Source organism: Etheostoma spectabile, chromosome 2, assembly GCF_008692095.1.
Source record: "Etheostoma spectabile isolate EspeVRDwgs_2016 chromosome 2, UIUC_Espe_1.0, whole genome shotgun sequence".
NCBI lineage: Eukaryota > Metazoa > Chordata > Actinopteri > Perciformes > Percidae > Etheostoma > Etheostoma spectabile.
This window is the reverse complement of record NC_045734.1, coordinates 22,221,911-22,235,813: the sequence shown is the minus strand read 5'-3', so window position 1 is coordinate 22,235,813 and position 13,903 is coordinate 22,221,911. Positions and strand designations below refer to the sequence as shown.

At 43.8% G+C, this 13,903-nt stretch overlaps 2 protein-coding genes across 5 annotated transcripts; both read left to right on the top strand.

Annotated features, from left to right (window-relative positions):
• Positions 1 to 99: 99 nt before the first annotated feature.
• On the top strand, positions 100 to 1,067 carry rln3b (relaxin 3b). Its single transcript, XM_032538386.1, has 2 exons — positions 100 to 441; positions 555 to 1,067. Exons 1-2 carry the CDS (start codon positions 267 to 269, stop codon positions 833 to 835), a joined length of 456 nt encoding a protein of 151 aa, XP_032394277.1. The 5' UTR covers positions 100 to 266; the 3' UTR covers positions 836 to 1,067.
• A 729-nt stretch (positions 1,068 to 1,796) lies between these two features.
• Positions 1,797 to 13,013, top strand: tnpo2b (transportin 2b). 4 transcript variants are annotated; one of them, XM_032538123.1, is made up of 24 exons: positions 1,797 to 2,014; positions 2,739 to 2,838; positions 3,108 to 3,183; positions 3,360 to 3,509; positions 3,680 to 3,786; positions 3,905 to 4,038; positions 4,175 to 4,256; positions 4,556 to 4,678; positions 4,774 to 4,892; positions 5,016 to 5,076; positions 5,188 to 5,359; positions 5,634 to 5,786; positions 6,139 to 6,364; positions 6,459 to 6,630; positions 6,717 to 6,911; positions 7,056 to 7,214; positions 8,009 to 8,096; positions 8,216 to 8,314; positions 8,411 to 8,506; positions 8,688 to 8,763; positions 9,152 to 9,251; positions 9,366 to 9,440; positions 12,645 to 12,774; positions 12,876 to 13,013. In XM_032538123.1, exons 2-23 carry the CDS (start codon positions 2,740 to 2,742, stop codon positions 12,750 to 12,752), a joined length of 2,670 nt encoding a protein of 889 aa, XP_032394014.1. In that variant the 5' UTR covers positions 1,797 to 2,014; position 2,739; the 3' UTR covers positions 12,753 to 12,774; positions 12,876 to 13,013. The 4 variants fall into 4 exon arrangements, with proteins under 4 accessions (XP_032394014.1, XP_032394005.1, XP_032393998.1 ...); XM_032538114.1 differs by having other exon boundaries at positions 8,003 to 8,096; XM_032538107.1 differs by having other exon boundaries at positions 6,717 to 6,947.
• The last annotated feature ends 890 nt before the right edge of the window (positions 13,014 to 13,903 follow it).

Below are 13,903 nucleotides of genomic sequence, written 5' to 3'. Positions count from 1 at the left end.
ACAAGGGATAAGATAGCCACAAGCTCTCTGTTGACATCACCTCTGGCATCATTTGCTACTTTATCACAACTTTATTTGTCTCTATGTGCATTGTTGCTCCTAAAGGTCTCCGGTCTTATCTCCGGGCATGACGGAGAGTGGAGGTGAGTTGAGGTCCTTCTCTGAGATGCTGAGGCCTATAAAAGATGCTGTCCCGAAAGAAACACAAACCACATAGACACCTCAAGCGGCATTAGAGACCCCTGCGGCATCTTTTCATTCTCAACATGTGGAAGGAAGCACTCTTGACCCTGGGCTTGTTGGTGGCACTGGTAGACAGGGTGCGGTCCAATGATGGCCACCCCTCTTTCTATGGGGTGAAACTGTGTGGAAGAGAGTTCATTCGAGCTGTCATCTTCACCTGTGGTGGTTCTCGCTGGAGGAGAAGCATAGGAGACTCAGGTAAGAGAGAGACTATGGACATGAATAGGTTTATTTTTGTATGATGTGCCCTCTGTTCTTATGGTTAAACAAGTAGCCAACTATTAAGAGATGTGTCCTTGCTTTTTTATCAGCTCTTATTGGAGAAGAGGCCTTTGACCCATGGAACACAAATCCTATCTCTCAACTTATCGACGAGCAGGATCCTGGAGAGTCCAAAGTATGGAGAGATCAAACAATGAATGAGGCATCTGTGGCTGCTGGATTCAGCCGCTCAGCTCGCTCACCAATCTCAGACGAGGTGCTGGAGGCTCTACGGAGTGCAGATAGGAAAGGACGGGATGTAGTGGTCGGACTGTCCAACGCCTGCTGCAAGTGGGGCTGTAGCAAGAGTGAAATCAGCTCTCTGTGCTGAACTTTGTTTCCTAAATATACATTGTGTCACTTATGCAGAGCTCTACTCTTTTTCAATGTGATTCCATTGTTTCTTCAGACGACATGAAATTCCACTTCCCATTCCATTCACTGTCTATGTGTTGATTATTGATACAGGAATGTGAATGTGTACTCAAAATTTGTTTACTGTAATTAACACATCTTGACATAGGCCTATGTTTATTAAAGTTGTGTGTACTTGATATGAAAGTCTCTGTTCTTCTTTCAAAAGACTGAGATAGCCTACTAAAATGACATTTAATCATGTTAGAACACTTCCACTTTGCTAAAGCCTTGTTTCAGAAATTCAGTTTTGTCAAGGATTTCGAAATGAAAGGAAGTAGTGGTGAGTAACATACACAGAGTGGCCTCATATTTACTGAATTAGTGCTTAGAGAATATAGCTGCTTCCTGTGATTTTACAGAGGACGGACATTGATTTTGACACATATTTACAAGGCATTAAAATCCAGTATAGTAGACCTGCAACATCTTGCTTCTGTGGAGCCTACAATGTTGGTTGTTTATTTGTGTGTGAATGGGAATTTTCTTATCTTCCGACCAGAGATTAATTCAAACATCATGTTGAGACTTATCATCAAAACTGAGGGGGCATAACAAGCTTCATACAATGGTAGTAATTTTGATAGCTTCCACTGGTGTTCGTGATGTTCTCTACGCCCTGCAGTTCATACATTTTACACAGTAGTTATGCTGTAGGAATTAGGAGTTGACATCATCTAGTGGTCAGAAGGGAAACAACACAAAACGATTCATATAACATGTATGTTCACATAATTGAAATATGTAATGCATCTTAATGAATTCACTTTTTTTTTTAAAGACAACAACAAACACTGATATATACTGCGTACCGACTATCTAAAAAACGGCCAACTCAGTAGTTGTAACTATCTACGGTTATTTTGCTAGACAGTTGTCCAGTACGGAAGCCGGTCCTGATCAAACTGATCAACCGGCTTGAATGCAAGGCATGCAATCTCTGTCACATACCAGCTAGCATAGCAACCACACAGATCAACAGAGAGTTTGTATATAGCTGCACAGATCGCAGTCAGATTGTATTTAATGTTAGTCGTCCCAGCGTAACTGCACTATAATCTATAGAAATATAGATCTACCACGTCGCAGTGACCAGGTAAAATCTTTCGCGGTACTTTTAAGATGATGCTAGCTAGCCATGCTACTGGTAGCTGGGTTGAAATGCGACTGCTCTGGGTAATAATGTCTTCCATTTGCGCATTCTTTGTTGCTTTGATTACAAACACTACTTTGACAACGCAACGTGATGTCCTAATAGTTAACGTAAGATAGCGTTCTGCAGCTGTTTTTCTGTGTGAATAGCGACGCTAACTGAGCTAGCTAGCTAGCTGAATGAGCCAGACGTTAGCATCTGTGCCGTCTGGGCCTCATGTGGAAAAGGATGTTTAGATTGTGTGTGATAATTGGTGTGGTTACTTAATAATGCAACTGTTACTTACCTACTAACTAATTAATTGACAACTGCGTAGGGATACTTTCTGATTTCATGTAGCCAGAAACGGAAAATTTCCATTAACAGTACCGTTGTCACGGCAGTGCTAACGGTTACATTGCAGACACTTATTTATAATTAATTTAGTGTTTTCTCTAAAAAATAAGATTGAGAGGTAACAGGTTACGCGGGTATTTGACAAGTCGTTGCTTTTGTTAAAGGCAGCTATCACATACTGGTTGTTTTGTAATCCTTACTGTGTGCATAGTTTACGTTACTTATACGTGATTTGTGTAGTAACGCACGGAGTGCTGAGGTCACAGGTGGTGAGAACCAATATAATGCATGCTTCATAAACTGGTAATGTGTGTGTACGTGTCTCTTGTAGGATGGAGTGGCAGCCAGATGAACAGGGTCTGCAGCAAGTGCTTCAGCTACTCAAGGACTCCCAGTCCCCAGACACAGCAACACAGAGAGCTGTGCAAGAAGTATCCTTATGTGTGTGTGTGGGTGTGTACAAAAAGGTGTGAGATTTAACTTTACACATGAGAGCTTTTGTGTAAAAGAGGGTAATAATAAAACTGACTGGGTGTGTCATGCCGCAGCTTGCATCACATCTGGTGAACTGGTGTGATTGATTGTGATTGTATATTGGTCCATGCTGCCCAAATGTCAAACACGATCACAAGGTATGCAAGGGTGTGTGAGCTTTTGCTATGTGTGTGCGGATGGTTGAACTCCTTAACATACCTTGCAGAAACTGGAGCAACTTAATCAGTTTCCAGATTTCAACAACTATCTCATCTTTGTCCTCACAAGCCTCAAATCTGAGGGTATGTATGCACGTCAAATATAAAGATTCTAACAATAGAATAGGAGTCATTTACTGAATAACCTTGCTTGTAATCTGCAAATATTTCTGTACCTAACTTCCTCCTTCCCATTTAAGTAAAAAAATAATAATCATGTCTTTATGCTCTTACACTCCGCTGCTGCCTTCCCTCTCAAGACGAGCCCACTCGCTCTCTGAGCGGTCTCATACTGAAGAACAATGTTAAGGCTCACTACCAGAACTTCCCTCCCAATGTGGCTGACTTCATCAAACGAGAATGCCTCAACAACATCGGAGATCCTTCACCGCTTATTAGAGCTACGATTGGTGGGTGTTTGAGTGAAAAAGTGTGAGTCAGACTACTATGTAAGTGGTTGGGTTTTTGCAGGTAATGTGGCTGTGTGGGAGCAAGCGCTGCATTTTCAAAATGTTTTGAATGCATTTGGAAGTTTAAGTTATTAGTTACTTATTTATCCTTTCTATTATCCATCATAAAGGCATCCTGATCACGACCATTGCCTCTAAAGGAGAGTTGCAGACCTGGCCAGAACTGTTGCCTCAGCTTTGTAATCTGCTCAACTCGGACGACTATAACACCTGCGAGGTCAGGCTCACCTGCCTGCACACACTAATAGCTCTGTAATGTTAATGCAATAGTCAGATTTGTATCTGTTTATTTTGTCTGTAACATTCTTTCTTTATGATTTTCTTCCACCTTTCAGGGTTCTTTTGGAGCATTGCAGAAGATCTGCGAGGATTCATCCGAGTTGTTGGATAGCGATGCTCTGAACAGACCTCTTAACATCATGATCCCCAAATTCCTACAGTTTTTTAAGCACTGCAGCCCCAAGATCAGGTCAGTGAAACACCAGTCTTTTGTTTCCTTACTCTGCCTCTGCGCTTTGTCTTTCTGCTTCAGACCTTCCACTTTGACTCTCCCTGTTAGAATCAATGTCATAGATCTCACCTGTTTGTTTCTTTCGCTCTCTCAGGTCACATGCTATAGCGTGTGTAAACCAGTTCATCATTGGTCGAGCTCAAGCTCTGATGGATAACATTGACACCTTCATTGAGGTGAGCACCACAGTAATCAGATGGACACCCATTTTACCCAATAGAGTCTGTTTAGAGAGTTAGTTTAATATTGAATAGAGCCCGGCAGATATATCAGCGGACCGATATTAGGCATTTCCGGATCTATCGGTATCTGCATTTATAAAGGGTGATTAAAAAAAGTGCATGTTTGAAAGTTACTTCCGTTATCTCTTTCACACACAATTTTTTGTCTTCCCCAACATTTGTTGGCCCTGCCAATCTTTCCTGTCTCTCTCTGCCACTCAACCCTTTTCACCACTTGACTCTTTTGTATCCAGAGTTTGTTTGCACTGGCCGGTGACGAGGACAGTGAGGTGCGGAAGAATGTGTGCAGGGCTCTGGTCATGCTGCTGGAAGTCCGCATTGACCGCCTCATCCCACACATGCACAGCATTATCCAGGTGAGTGTGGGACTTGAACTTAGATTCCACTTGAAACGTGTGTGGCTTTCCCTTCTTCCTCCTCCTCCTCATCATCTCTTATGGTCTGTCACCAGTACATGCTGCAGCGGACCCAGGACCCAGATGAGAACGTGGCTCTGGAGGCCTGTGAGTTCTGGCTGACTCTGGCTGAACAGCCCATCTGCAAAGAGGCCCTGTCTGGGCACTTGGTCCAGTAAGTGCTCACACATGCCAACAAGTTGTTGGACATGGTTAAGTTGAACACAAGGAATTAAAAATCAAGTGCTGTAGGAATTTCATCTGAATAGTTATGTGTCTGTCTGTCTCTTTTTTACAGACTGATCCCTATCCTGGTGAATGGGATGAAATACTCGGAGATTGACATTATTCTTCTGAAGGTGAGCCCCCCCCCCCTGGATAAATCAAATGCTCATACTTCTTGTCTCTTCTTTTTTTTATTATTGGTGTCCATTCTGCATTCATTCACATTTCTCTCTGTTGTCCTTCAGGGCGACGTTGAAGAGGATGAGGCAGTTCCTGATAGTGAGCAAGACATCAAACCTCGCTTCCACAAGTCCCGAACCGTAACTCTGCAGCACGAAGGAGGGGAGGGCGAGGAGGGGGAGGACATCGATGAAGACGAGGACGACGACGATGACACACTCTCTGACTGGAACCTACGTAAGACACGCAGCTTTAGTAATCCTCTCTGGTGACCATGTGGAAATTCTTACTCTTTAAGTGCATTCTTAAACTATTAACCACTTTTTTTGAGCAAGGGTTTAATATTTAAAGGGTAGTATACGTTTTTTTAAGAAGAAGAAGAAAAAAAAATGTTCCCACAATTTGTTATTTGTATTTGGATTCTCTCATGCTGTGTTGTGCCAGTGACTCTACAGAGCGTTATTACAGTTTGAAAGTTATGTAATGCTGATGGTGCTCCCCTCCCCTCCAGGGAAGTGTTCGGCCGCGGCTCTGGACGTTCTTGCCAACGTGTTTCGTGAGGAGTTGCTTCCCCATCTCCTGCCCCTGCTCAAAGGACTGCTGTTCCACCCTGACTGGGTCATTAAGGAGTCTGGCATCCTAGTGCTGGGAGCTATTGCTGAGGGTGAGACGCAGCACAGACTTGAAGTGCAGTATACAATAGTCAAATAAACCGCACGGATTAACAGTTGTATCAAGGAACCAGTTGCCCAGCGACCAGCAGGGACACCAGAAACTTACTGGTCCCCACCAAAAAATTGTCCCAACACACAACCTTGTTGTACTTCTTGGATTTGTGTTTTTTTTTGTGTGGCTTAAATGAACCAGATGTAACGTGTTAATTAGTGAGCTTTGTAGATGCCGTTAGGTGGATTTAGTTACCTTTGCAGAGAGCCAGGCTAGTTGTTCCCCCTTTCCAGTATTTGGACTATGTTAAGCTAACCAGCTGCTGGTGCATAAAACGTTTCTCCTTCCAGGTTGCATGCAAGGCATGGTACCTTACTTGCCTGAGCTCATCCCCCACCTCATCCAGTGTTTGTGCGACAAGAAGGCCCTGGTCCGCTCCATTGCCTGCTGGACCCTCAGCCGCTACGCCCACTGGGTGGTCAGCCAGCCCCCTGACGCACACCTCAAACCCCTCATGACTGAGCTGCTCAAACGCATCCTGGATGGAAATAAGAGGGTACAGGAAGCAGCATGCAGGTACAGTTCTTTAAGTTTTACAATATGTTGACTCTCCAGTGTTTTCTCACTTTTCGCGTATACATTAGTTGACCCCATCTCGCCTTTTCTACAGCGCGTTTGCCACCCTGGAGGAGGAGGCGTGCACAGAGCTGGTGCCTTACCTGAGCTTCATCCTGGATACGCTGGTTTTCGCTTTTGGGAAGTACCAGCACAAGAACCTGCTCATCCTCTATGATGCTATAGGAACACTGGCGGACTCTGTGGGACACCATCTCAACCAGCCTGTGAGCACCAACGTGTGTAACATGTAAAATCATTGTGGTAATGGAACATATGAATGACGGACCAAAATCCTCCACTTGTGTTTTAGGAGTACATAGAGAAGCTGATGCCTCCGCTGATAGCCAAGTGGAATGAGCTAAAGGACGAAGACAAAGATCTCTTCCCCCTGCTTGAGTGTCTGTCATCTGTTGCTACGGCGCTGCAGAGCGGCTTCCTCCCCTACTGCGAGCCTGTCTACCAGCGCTGTGTCACCTTGGTCCAGAAGACACTGGCTCAAGCCATGGTGAGCCCCACTCACATGCACATGGACTTTGCAGAGGCAATTTATGTTTTTGCTACTTTACATAATGACAATGGCACTTTGTCCCATCGTTCCCATTTCTAACCGTTTCTCTCCACCTTCCCTTCCATTCTCTCTTTGTCACAGATGTACAGTCAGCAGCCAGACCAGTACGAAGCACCCGACAAGGACTTCATGATCGTGGCATTAGATCTTTTAAGTGGCTTAGCTGAGGGACTGGGGGGCCACGTGGACACGCTTGTGGCCCGCAGTAACATCATGACGCTGCTTTTCCAGTGCATGCAGGTGAGGAGAGCCTGTGTGTGTCTGATTTGCCGTTTTTAAGGATTTTGTCCCCCATAAGTTTAGTCAAATCATTCTTTCACTCTTTTGTTACATTCATGTGGAGCATATGGATGCTTTTGTCAAATATGACTTACAAGAATGTCACGCCCCCCGCAAAGTCAAACGTGTTACCACTGGATTTTTTAGTTTTTTTTGGCAAGTGTGTTAGTGTCAATAAACAGTGTTCAATAGCTATCTGTCTGCTCACATGCATTTGGCAGGCACAGAGTGGAGGGTCCAGAATGTCCCCTCCTCCTCACGGAGCTGTTCATCCCCACACTGTGTTGTATTTATAGGATGAGCGGCACCTGCTCTCCCTCAGAGCCACCAGTGCCTGGGGCTCCTAGCTGTGCGGTACAAAAAAAAATCAATAAGACAACCCTAATGAGAACAACTGTATTGTGAATTTGGCTGTAAATTTGTATGAATATGCAGTATTTGTGATTAAAGAAGGGAGCTAAACAGAATTTGAATGGGCCGTCTCCCTCCCGCCCTCCCTCGCTTTCTTTTCTACAAACACGAAAAACTAGTTTTGCAGAGTAAAGACAAAGTCAGAAACAGAAAGTACGTAATTTAAAATTGCCTTAATAATTGGTGGAAATGTTTTATATGGTGGGAACTTAAATGCATTTGAGATTTTGAAATTTTAAGCCTACGTCAATATTCTGTTGGTCGGGTGCCACTGGAAAATTCTTCCACTCTGTTAACGGTGTGTGTTCACATTTGTCTTTGTCACTCTGTCGCTTCTGTCCCAGGATACGATGCCTGAAGTAAGACAGAGCTCATTTGCTCTGCTGGGTGACTTGACCAAGGCTTGCTTCCCTCATGTTAAACCGTGTATTGGTAATTATCTCACTCCCTCCCACTCAGTTGCATACATAATGTTCCATCATCCTCTTTTTTTTTTGTATTGTTTGTGAAGATAATTATTTTTTCGTCATGTGTGTGTGCATTTGCTGCAGCTGAATTCATGCCAATCCTTGGAACAAATCTCAACCCAGAGTTCATCTCTGTCTGCAACAATGCAACTTGGGCCATAGGAGAGATCTGTATGCAGATGGGTAAGTTGGTAGTAAATGTTTTTTTCTATGTGATACTGTTAAGTGGATGTTCGGTTACATATGAGATGCAATGTATTGATGTGTGTCTCCTAACAGGAGTGGAGATGCAGCCGTACATCTCTATGGTCCTGAACCAGCTGGTTGAGATTATTAATCGACCCAACACCCCCAAGACCCTGCTGGAGAACACCGGTACATGCATGTTTTTAATATTTGTTTTTCATAGAGAACAGATAGATTTTATAGTTATGTGTTAAAATGCTAAAAACCAGAGCAGAGAAGTGAAGCGAGTGCAGTTTGTGTGATGATTCTACACGCGCACTCTTCTAAAAACAGTACTGATTCCTCTCTCTCTCTCTCCCTCTCCCTCCAGCAATCACCATCGGGCGGCTGGGCTACGTGTGTCCTCAGGAGGTCGCGCCCATGCTGCCGCAGTTTATCCGGCCCTGGTGAGACTTTTTAATCTCTTTATTTTGAGAGATAATTTCCACTCTCTCTTATTGACTCTGTATTTTTATCCCTATCACTTATCACTCTATTCTTATTTTTTTTCTCATTTTGCCACCTCGCCTGTCTGTGTGATCACACTGCTCCAATCACAGGATTACAAAGGCTGAAGTGTTGACATTTTTTAGACAAAATGATTGGAATCCGCAAGCAGTCAGAATAAAAACACTATCAGTTGTCTCAAGCTTAGTAAAAAGACAAAATGTCAGGAAGATGACGACAGGCTGTCACCATTTTACTTTTTGAAATTGGTTTCAGCACTTGTTCTCGTTTATAACTGTTCTGTCGTAGACGAGATAAGAGTTGGTCAATAATAATTGCGTGCTGCAGGTGTACGTCTCTGCGGAACATCAGAGACAACGAGGAAAAAGACTCTGCCTTCCGTGGGATTTGCATGATGATTGGTGTGAACCCTGGAGGCGTGGTGCAGGTGAGACATTGGAGGCAGTAAGTTATGGCTTTCACAGTCTGCACCTGGCTGTAAACCCACAGGGGTTGTCGAGATTGATGAAACCGTCTCACCTCTTCCTCTGTGTTTGTTCAGGACTTCATCTTCTTCTGTGACGCAGTGGCCTCCTGGGTGAATCCTAAGGACGATTTGAGAGACATGTTCTATAAGGTGAGGGGCGACACGCAATGTTGTGTCGATCAGTGGTAGAAACAAAGTCCAGGTCATATTGTAGAACAAGTTTGTTTTCCCACAACCATTCCCCATGACATCATCACACTCTTCACGCTCCTCTTCCTCTGCTGCGTGAGTCACTGTGAGGTGTAGAGGTGTGTTCATCTCAGCAACAAGGAAACTGTTTTGTTCTGCAGAGAAATGAAGTGAACACGCTCCCCCTCAGGAGCTCACCACATATAGGCTAAAATGCTCTGCCTGTAAATTTAATGCAAAATCCACTGATGCATGTATTTACACAAATCGAGAACCTCTTTAATACTTAGTGTTCCTTTTTAAGGTATTTAATCAGTGTGTTGACAGCAGAGCGAGTCCATAGTAGGCCAAATTAACCTGGTGATCAATTCTGTTCTATTTCACTTTCAGTACCCTATTTCTGTTTGAATAGAAAGGGACTTTTACCTAGTAAGGACAATGTACTGTGTACACCTACTCTTCTCCTGCTGCTCTGGGATAATGAGGCTTGCCCTGGCTTGGCTGCTTATTGACTCAATCAGCATTTTCAAAGATTATTATTTTGGGCATTTTTTTTGGCCTTTATTTGAAAGGACTGAAAGACATGAAAGGGGAGAGAGGGGTGAATGACATGCAGCAAAGGGCCGCAGATCAGAGTTAAACCCTGGCCGCTGCATCGAGGAGTAAACCTCTATATGGGCGCTTGCTCCATCAACTGAGCTGTCTGGCGCCATCAGCATTTTAAACACTTTTTTGCCACAACTGGACTGTCAATTTAACAATGGGCAGGTTGGGAAAATAAGTGTAATGCTAATCAAATTCACTGTGTGTTTCAGGTTGAAAGGTCCCATGGCATGAACATTTCACTTTATGAGTTTTTTTTAACATTAATATGAGTTCCCCCAGCCTGCCGATCGTCACCCAGTGGCTAGAAATGGCGATTGGTGTAAACCAAGCTCTGTGTATTCTGCTCTGCCTTTGAGAAAATTAAAGCTCAGATGGGTCGATCTGGAATCTCCCCTTTATGGCGTCATAAGGGGCAAGGTTACATCCCCTTTCTCTGCTTTGCCTGCCCAGAGAATTTGGCCCACCCATGAAAAAGAGAGAGACGACATGGCTTGAAAACAAGCAAAGCATGGCAGTTGGTCAAGGCCACACCCCACCCTCCACCTTGCCTCACCTCTCTCCTCCTCAATAGCATTTAAAGCTACAGACACAGAAATGGCATGTCCTAAGATTAGCTCATTGTAGGACGGGCTCGGAATTTTTGAAAGAGAGACTTCAGAAATGTACTCGCCAGAACCGTCTATTCTGTAAAAGCAGGGACGCGGACCCTTGCACAAATGAAATGTTAGACCAGAACCTGGCTGAGCCTGGGGAATACAGACCCAACTGGCACTGATTTCAAAGATGATTGCTAATAACACGTGAATGTTAATTTACAAGTTATCAAAACATAATTTGTGTCCTACCTAATGTTATGGACATAGCCTCCTCCCCTGTGCCAGGCTGTAACCATGGATGTATTAAGAGAACTGTAACGCATATAAACCATCCTCCTTGCCAGGAGGGTTGGGGTTATACCTTGCTTGCTGATTGAAACACATGGCTAATCCACTCCTTATTTCAGTTACAAAGTCAACTTGCAAGGGTGACCTCTAGTGGAGTGTGTGGGTAGGCTGGGTCCTTGGCAGCGGCCTGGACTTGAGTCCGACCCGCGGCCCTTTGCTGCTTGTTGTCCCTCCTCTATCTCCTTTCCTGTCTTCAAGCTGTCCTATTAATTAAAGGTCATACAAGCCCAAAATATAATCTAAAAAGACAAATGCAACTCATCAACCAGCTTGATAGTATTTTGAGCCCCCCAACGTCAACTTTCAGTTGGGGTCTTAAAACACCAAACACCTGCAATTTATTGCACCAAGAATAATAAAGATAACTTTGTTTGCCCTTTGAACTATAATAACGATTGGTTGTTTCCATGGCTGCTATAGTGTGAAATCATAACAGAAATTATCTCAGGACACTTTACAGAGTAGTAGGTCTAGAATACACTATTACGTACAGAGACCCAACAGTCCCTCTATCATTTGTGCTCTCCGAATCTGGCCTCCGCTCAACCCACAAACACTCAGCGCTGTCTGATCATGGCCGGGTCTTCTCGGATCCACTCATAATGTTAAACAGACCCGGGACCCGCGGTAATAGAACAGAACAGGACCTGATCTGACTGTATAAACCAAGTATCGGAACATGTACTATCCCAAGTCGGGTCTTAGGGTTCAGGTGGACCCGGGAAAACCTCTAGGTGTCCCCTTCCTTCCGCTCTTTGTGCATTATGTATGCACTTGGATCACTTTTATGTAAGGTGAACAGAGAAGCCTTTCATTTTAAGTTCAGATACTTAGAAAGCAGTATCTCTCTCGCTCTCAATTCAATTTCAATTCAAATTGCTTTATTAGCATGAATGTCAGAAATAACAATATTGCCAAAGCATCAAGGATAGTAAGGGTTATTAGTTATATTCTCTCTCTCTCTCTCTCTCAATACTACCTGACCACAGATTATCTGGGTGTGATTTAGTTTGTTGCAATTATATTAAACTCCTATTCATTAAATATACTAAAGTTGTGCTGATCAAAAGTTTATATTAATAATGGGCAAATGACTACAGGTAAGCGAGAGGGACATGACAGAGAGATAAAATGTTGACGTTTTGTTTCAAGTTTGCCCCTAAAAGATAACGTTGCCTTAAAAAAAATCACTGCTGATTTAAAGAATATGGTCTTTAAACTTAATTTTTACACAGACGCCGTCTTCAAGATCGGGCCACAAAAAGAGTTTTTAATGTATCGTTAATATATTTCAGTGGTCGAAATTAAATAACAAAGTTGCAACTAGTCCAGTTAGCAAAAAACAACAACAATGGATTCCCAGTGAACCAGGGGCTCGTGCCCACTTTCATTGACTGCAACAAGGTTGAATTACCTACATGAAAAACACTCAAATGCAGGAATCTCTGTTGCTGTTCTAAGGCCTGGTCTTGATAAAAGAACCGATAGGGAGACTATTAAAAGGATCACATAATGGAAGAAGGAATAATCAAATCCTGGCTCTGGCCGTAAAAGTGTGTAGTCTTGACAATGTGCCGGAAATGAATTCCCCCCCACCTTTTGCCCCTTTCTGCAGATCTTGCACGGTTTTAAGGAACAGGTTGGGGAGGAGAACTGGCAGCAGTTCTCAGAGCAGTTCCCCCCACTGCTGAAGGAGAGACTGGCAGCCTGCTATGGCGTTTAGATACTCTACACCCACCCAAGAGGTAATCATACACATATTTTTTAAACTAAAATTATAGGTACATAAATGTTCATACTAAAGTTAAATTATTGTATCCATTCTCCCTTTTATCCATCCTCCTAGGTGAGCCAGCAGGAGGAGGGTGAATGGGAAACTCATCCATCTGTGTATTGCACTGCCCTGATCTGGGGGGAGGGAGAGGGACGCTATTGGCCGCTCCCCCTGAAGGACGGCCCCCACGCCCTATGTGTTTGTCCATAGAGGGAGGGTGGGCGGGCGGGTGGGAGGGTGGGACACCTAGATTAACTAGGCAGGGACCCGACACAGAAAAACTAACTGGTAGGGACAGATAGAGAGGGACAGAGAGAGGAACATGAAGAAGAGTAGGAGGGATAGACATGTTGGGAAAGAGGGAGGCAGGGAGAGAGACCAGTAGAAAGAGTTCAGGGAAAGAGAGGGAGGGAAATCAGTAACAAGGCAGGGAAAAAGAGCGACAGAAAGGTCTGTTATTACTAAGAAGACAGGGACAGTTGAGATTTGAATAGGATTCTTAAACTCAAGAGTAACCGATAGCTTGACCAATAGAGACAGACCAACAGACTCGTACAACCTTTATACTTGCACACACTGCACATGCAGTACATGGAACGGACTGTGGGTGGCACTATTATTCAGACTTTTTGAGACCTACTTGTAGTTAGGGACAGACAGGGGTCTTAACTCTGTTCGTTTTCTGGGTGATATCTTTCTTTTCTGGGGAACAGGATTCATTATGAATTACTTCATCTGTACTCACTGAATTCTACTTAGCTGTAAGATTATCTCGCTATCCGCTATCTATGTTTCCTACCTTTCACTTTGACCAGAGTGCTGCTTCACAGAGCTATCCATCTATCAGACATATTCCTGTCACATATTCTACCTGATCGAGAGAGAGAGGGGCAGAGCGAGAGGGAGGGAGTGAAGAAAAAATAAAAGCAAATGTCTTTCCTCGTGGCTATACAGAAACCATTCCTCTAGGAGTGGAGGTTTAGGGCTAACATTTGTTTTCTCACTAGTAGGGAGGAAATTGTAGAAAGAAATCACATCAACAGTTGTCGTGTGTGTGTGTGTGTGTGTGTGTGTGTGTGTGTGTGTGTGTGTGTGTGTGT

What these genes read in the sequence shown, in the direction of transcription:
- rln3b (XM_032538386.1), top strand. Translation starts at nt 267, where the DNA reads ATGTGGAAGGAAGCACTCTTGACCCTGGGCTTGTTGGTGGCACTGGTA. An exon ending in GAGAAGCATAGGAGACTCAG is followed by an intron (nt 442 to 554) that starts GTAAGAGAGAGA and finishes CTTTTTTATCAG; the next exon opens with CTCTTATTGGAGAAGAGGCC.
- tnpo2b (XM_032538099.1), top strand. Translation starts at nt 2,740, where the DNA reads ATGGAGTGGCAGCCAGATGAACAGGGTCTGCAGCAAGTGCTTCAGCTA. An exon ending in GCTTATTAGAGCTACGATTG is followed by an intron (nt 3,510 to 3,679) that starts GTGGGTGTTTGA and finishes TCCATCATAAAG; the next exon opens with GCATCCTGATCACGACCATT. An exon ending in ACCCTGGAGGCGTGGTGCAG is followed by an intron (nt 9,252 to 9,365) that starts GTGAGACATTGG and finishes GTGTTTGTTCAG; the next exon opens with GACTTCATCTTCTTCTGTGA.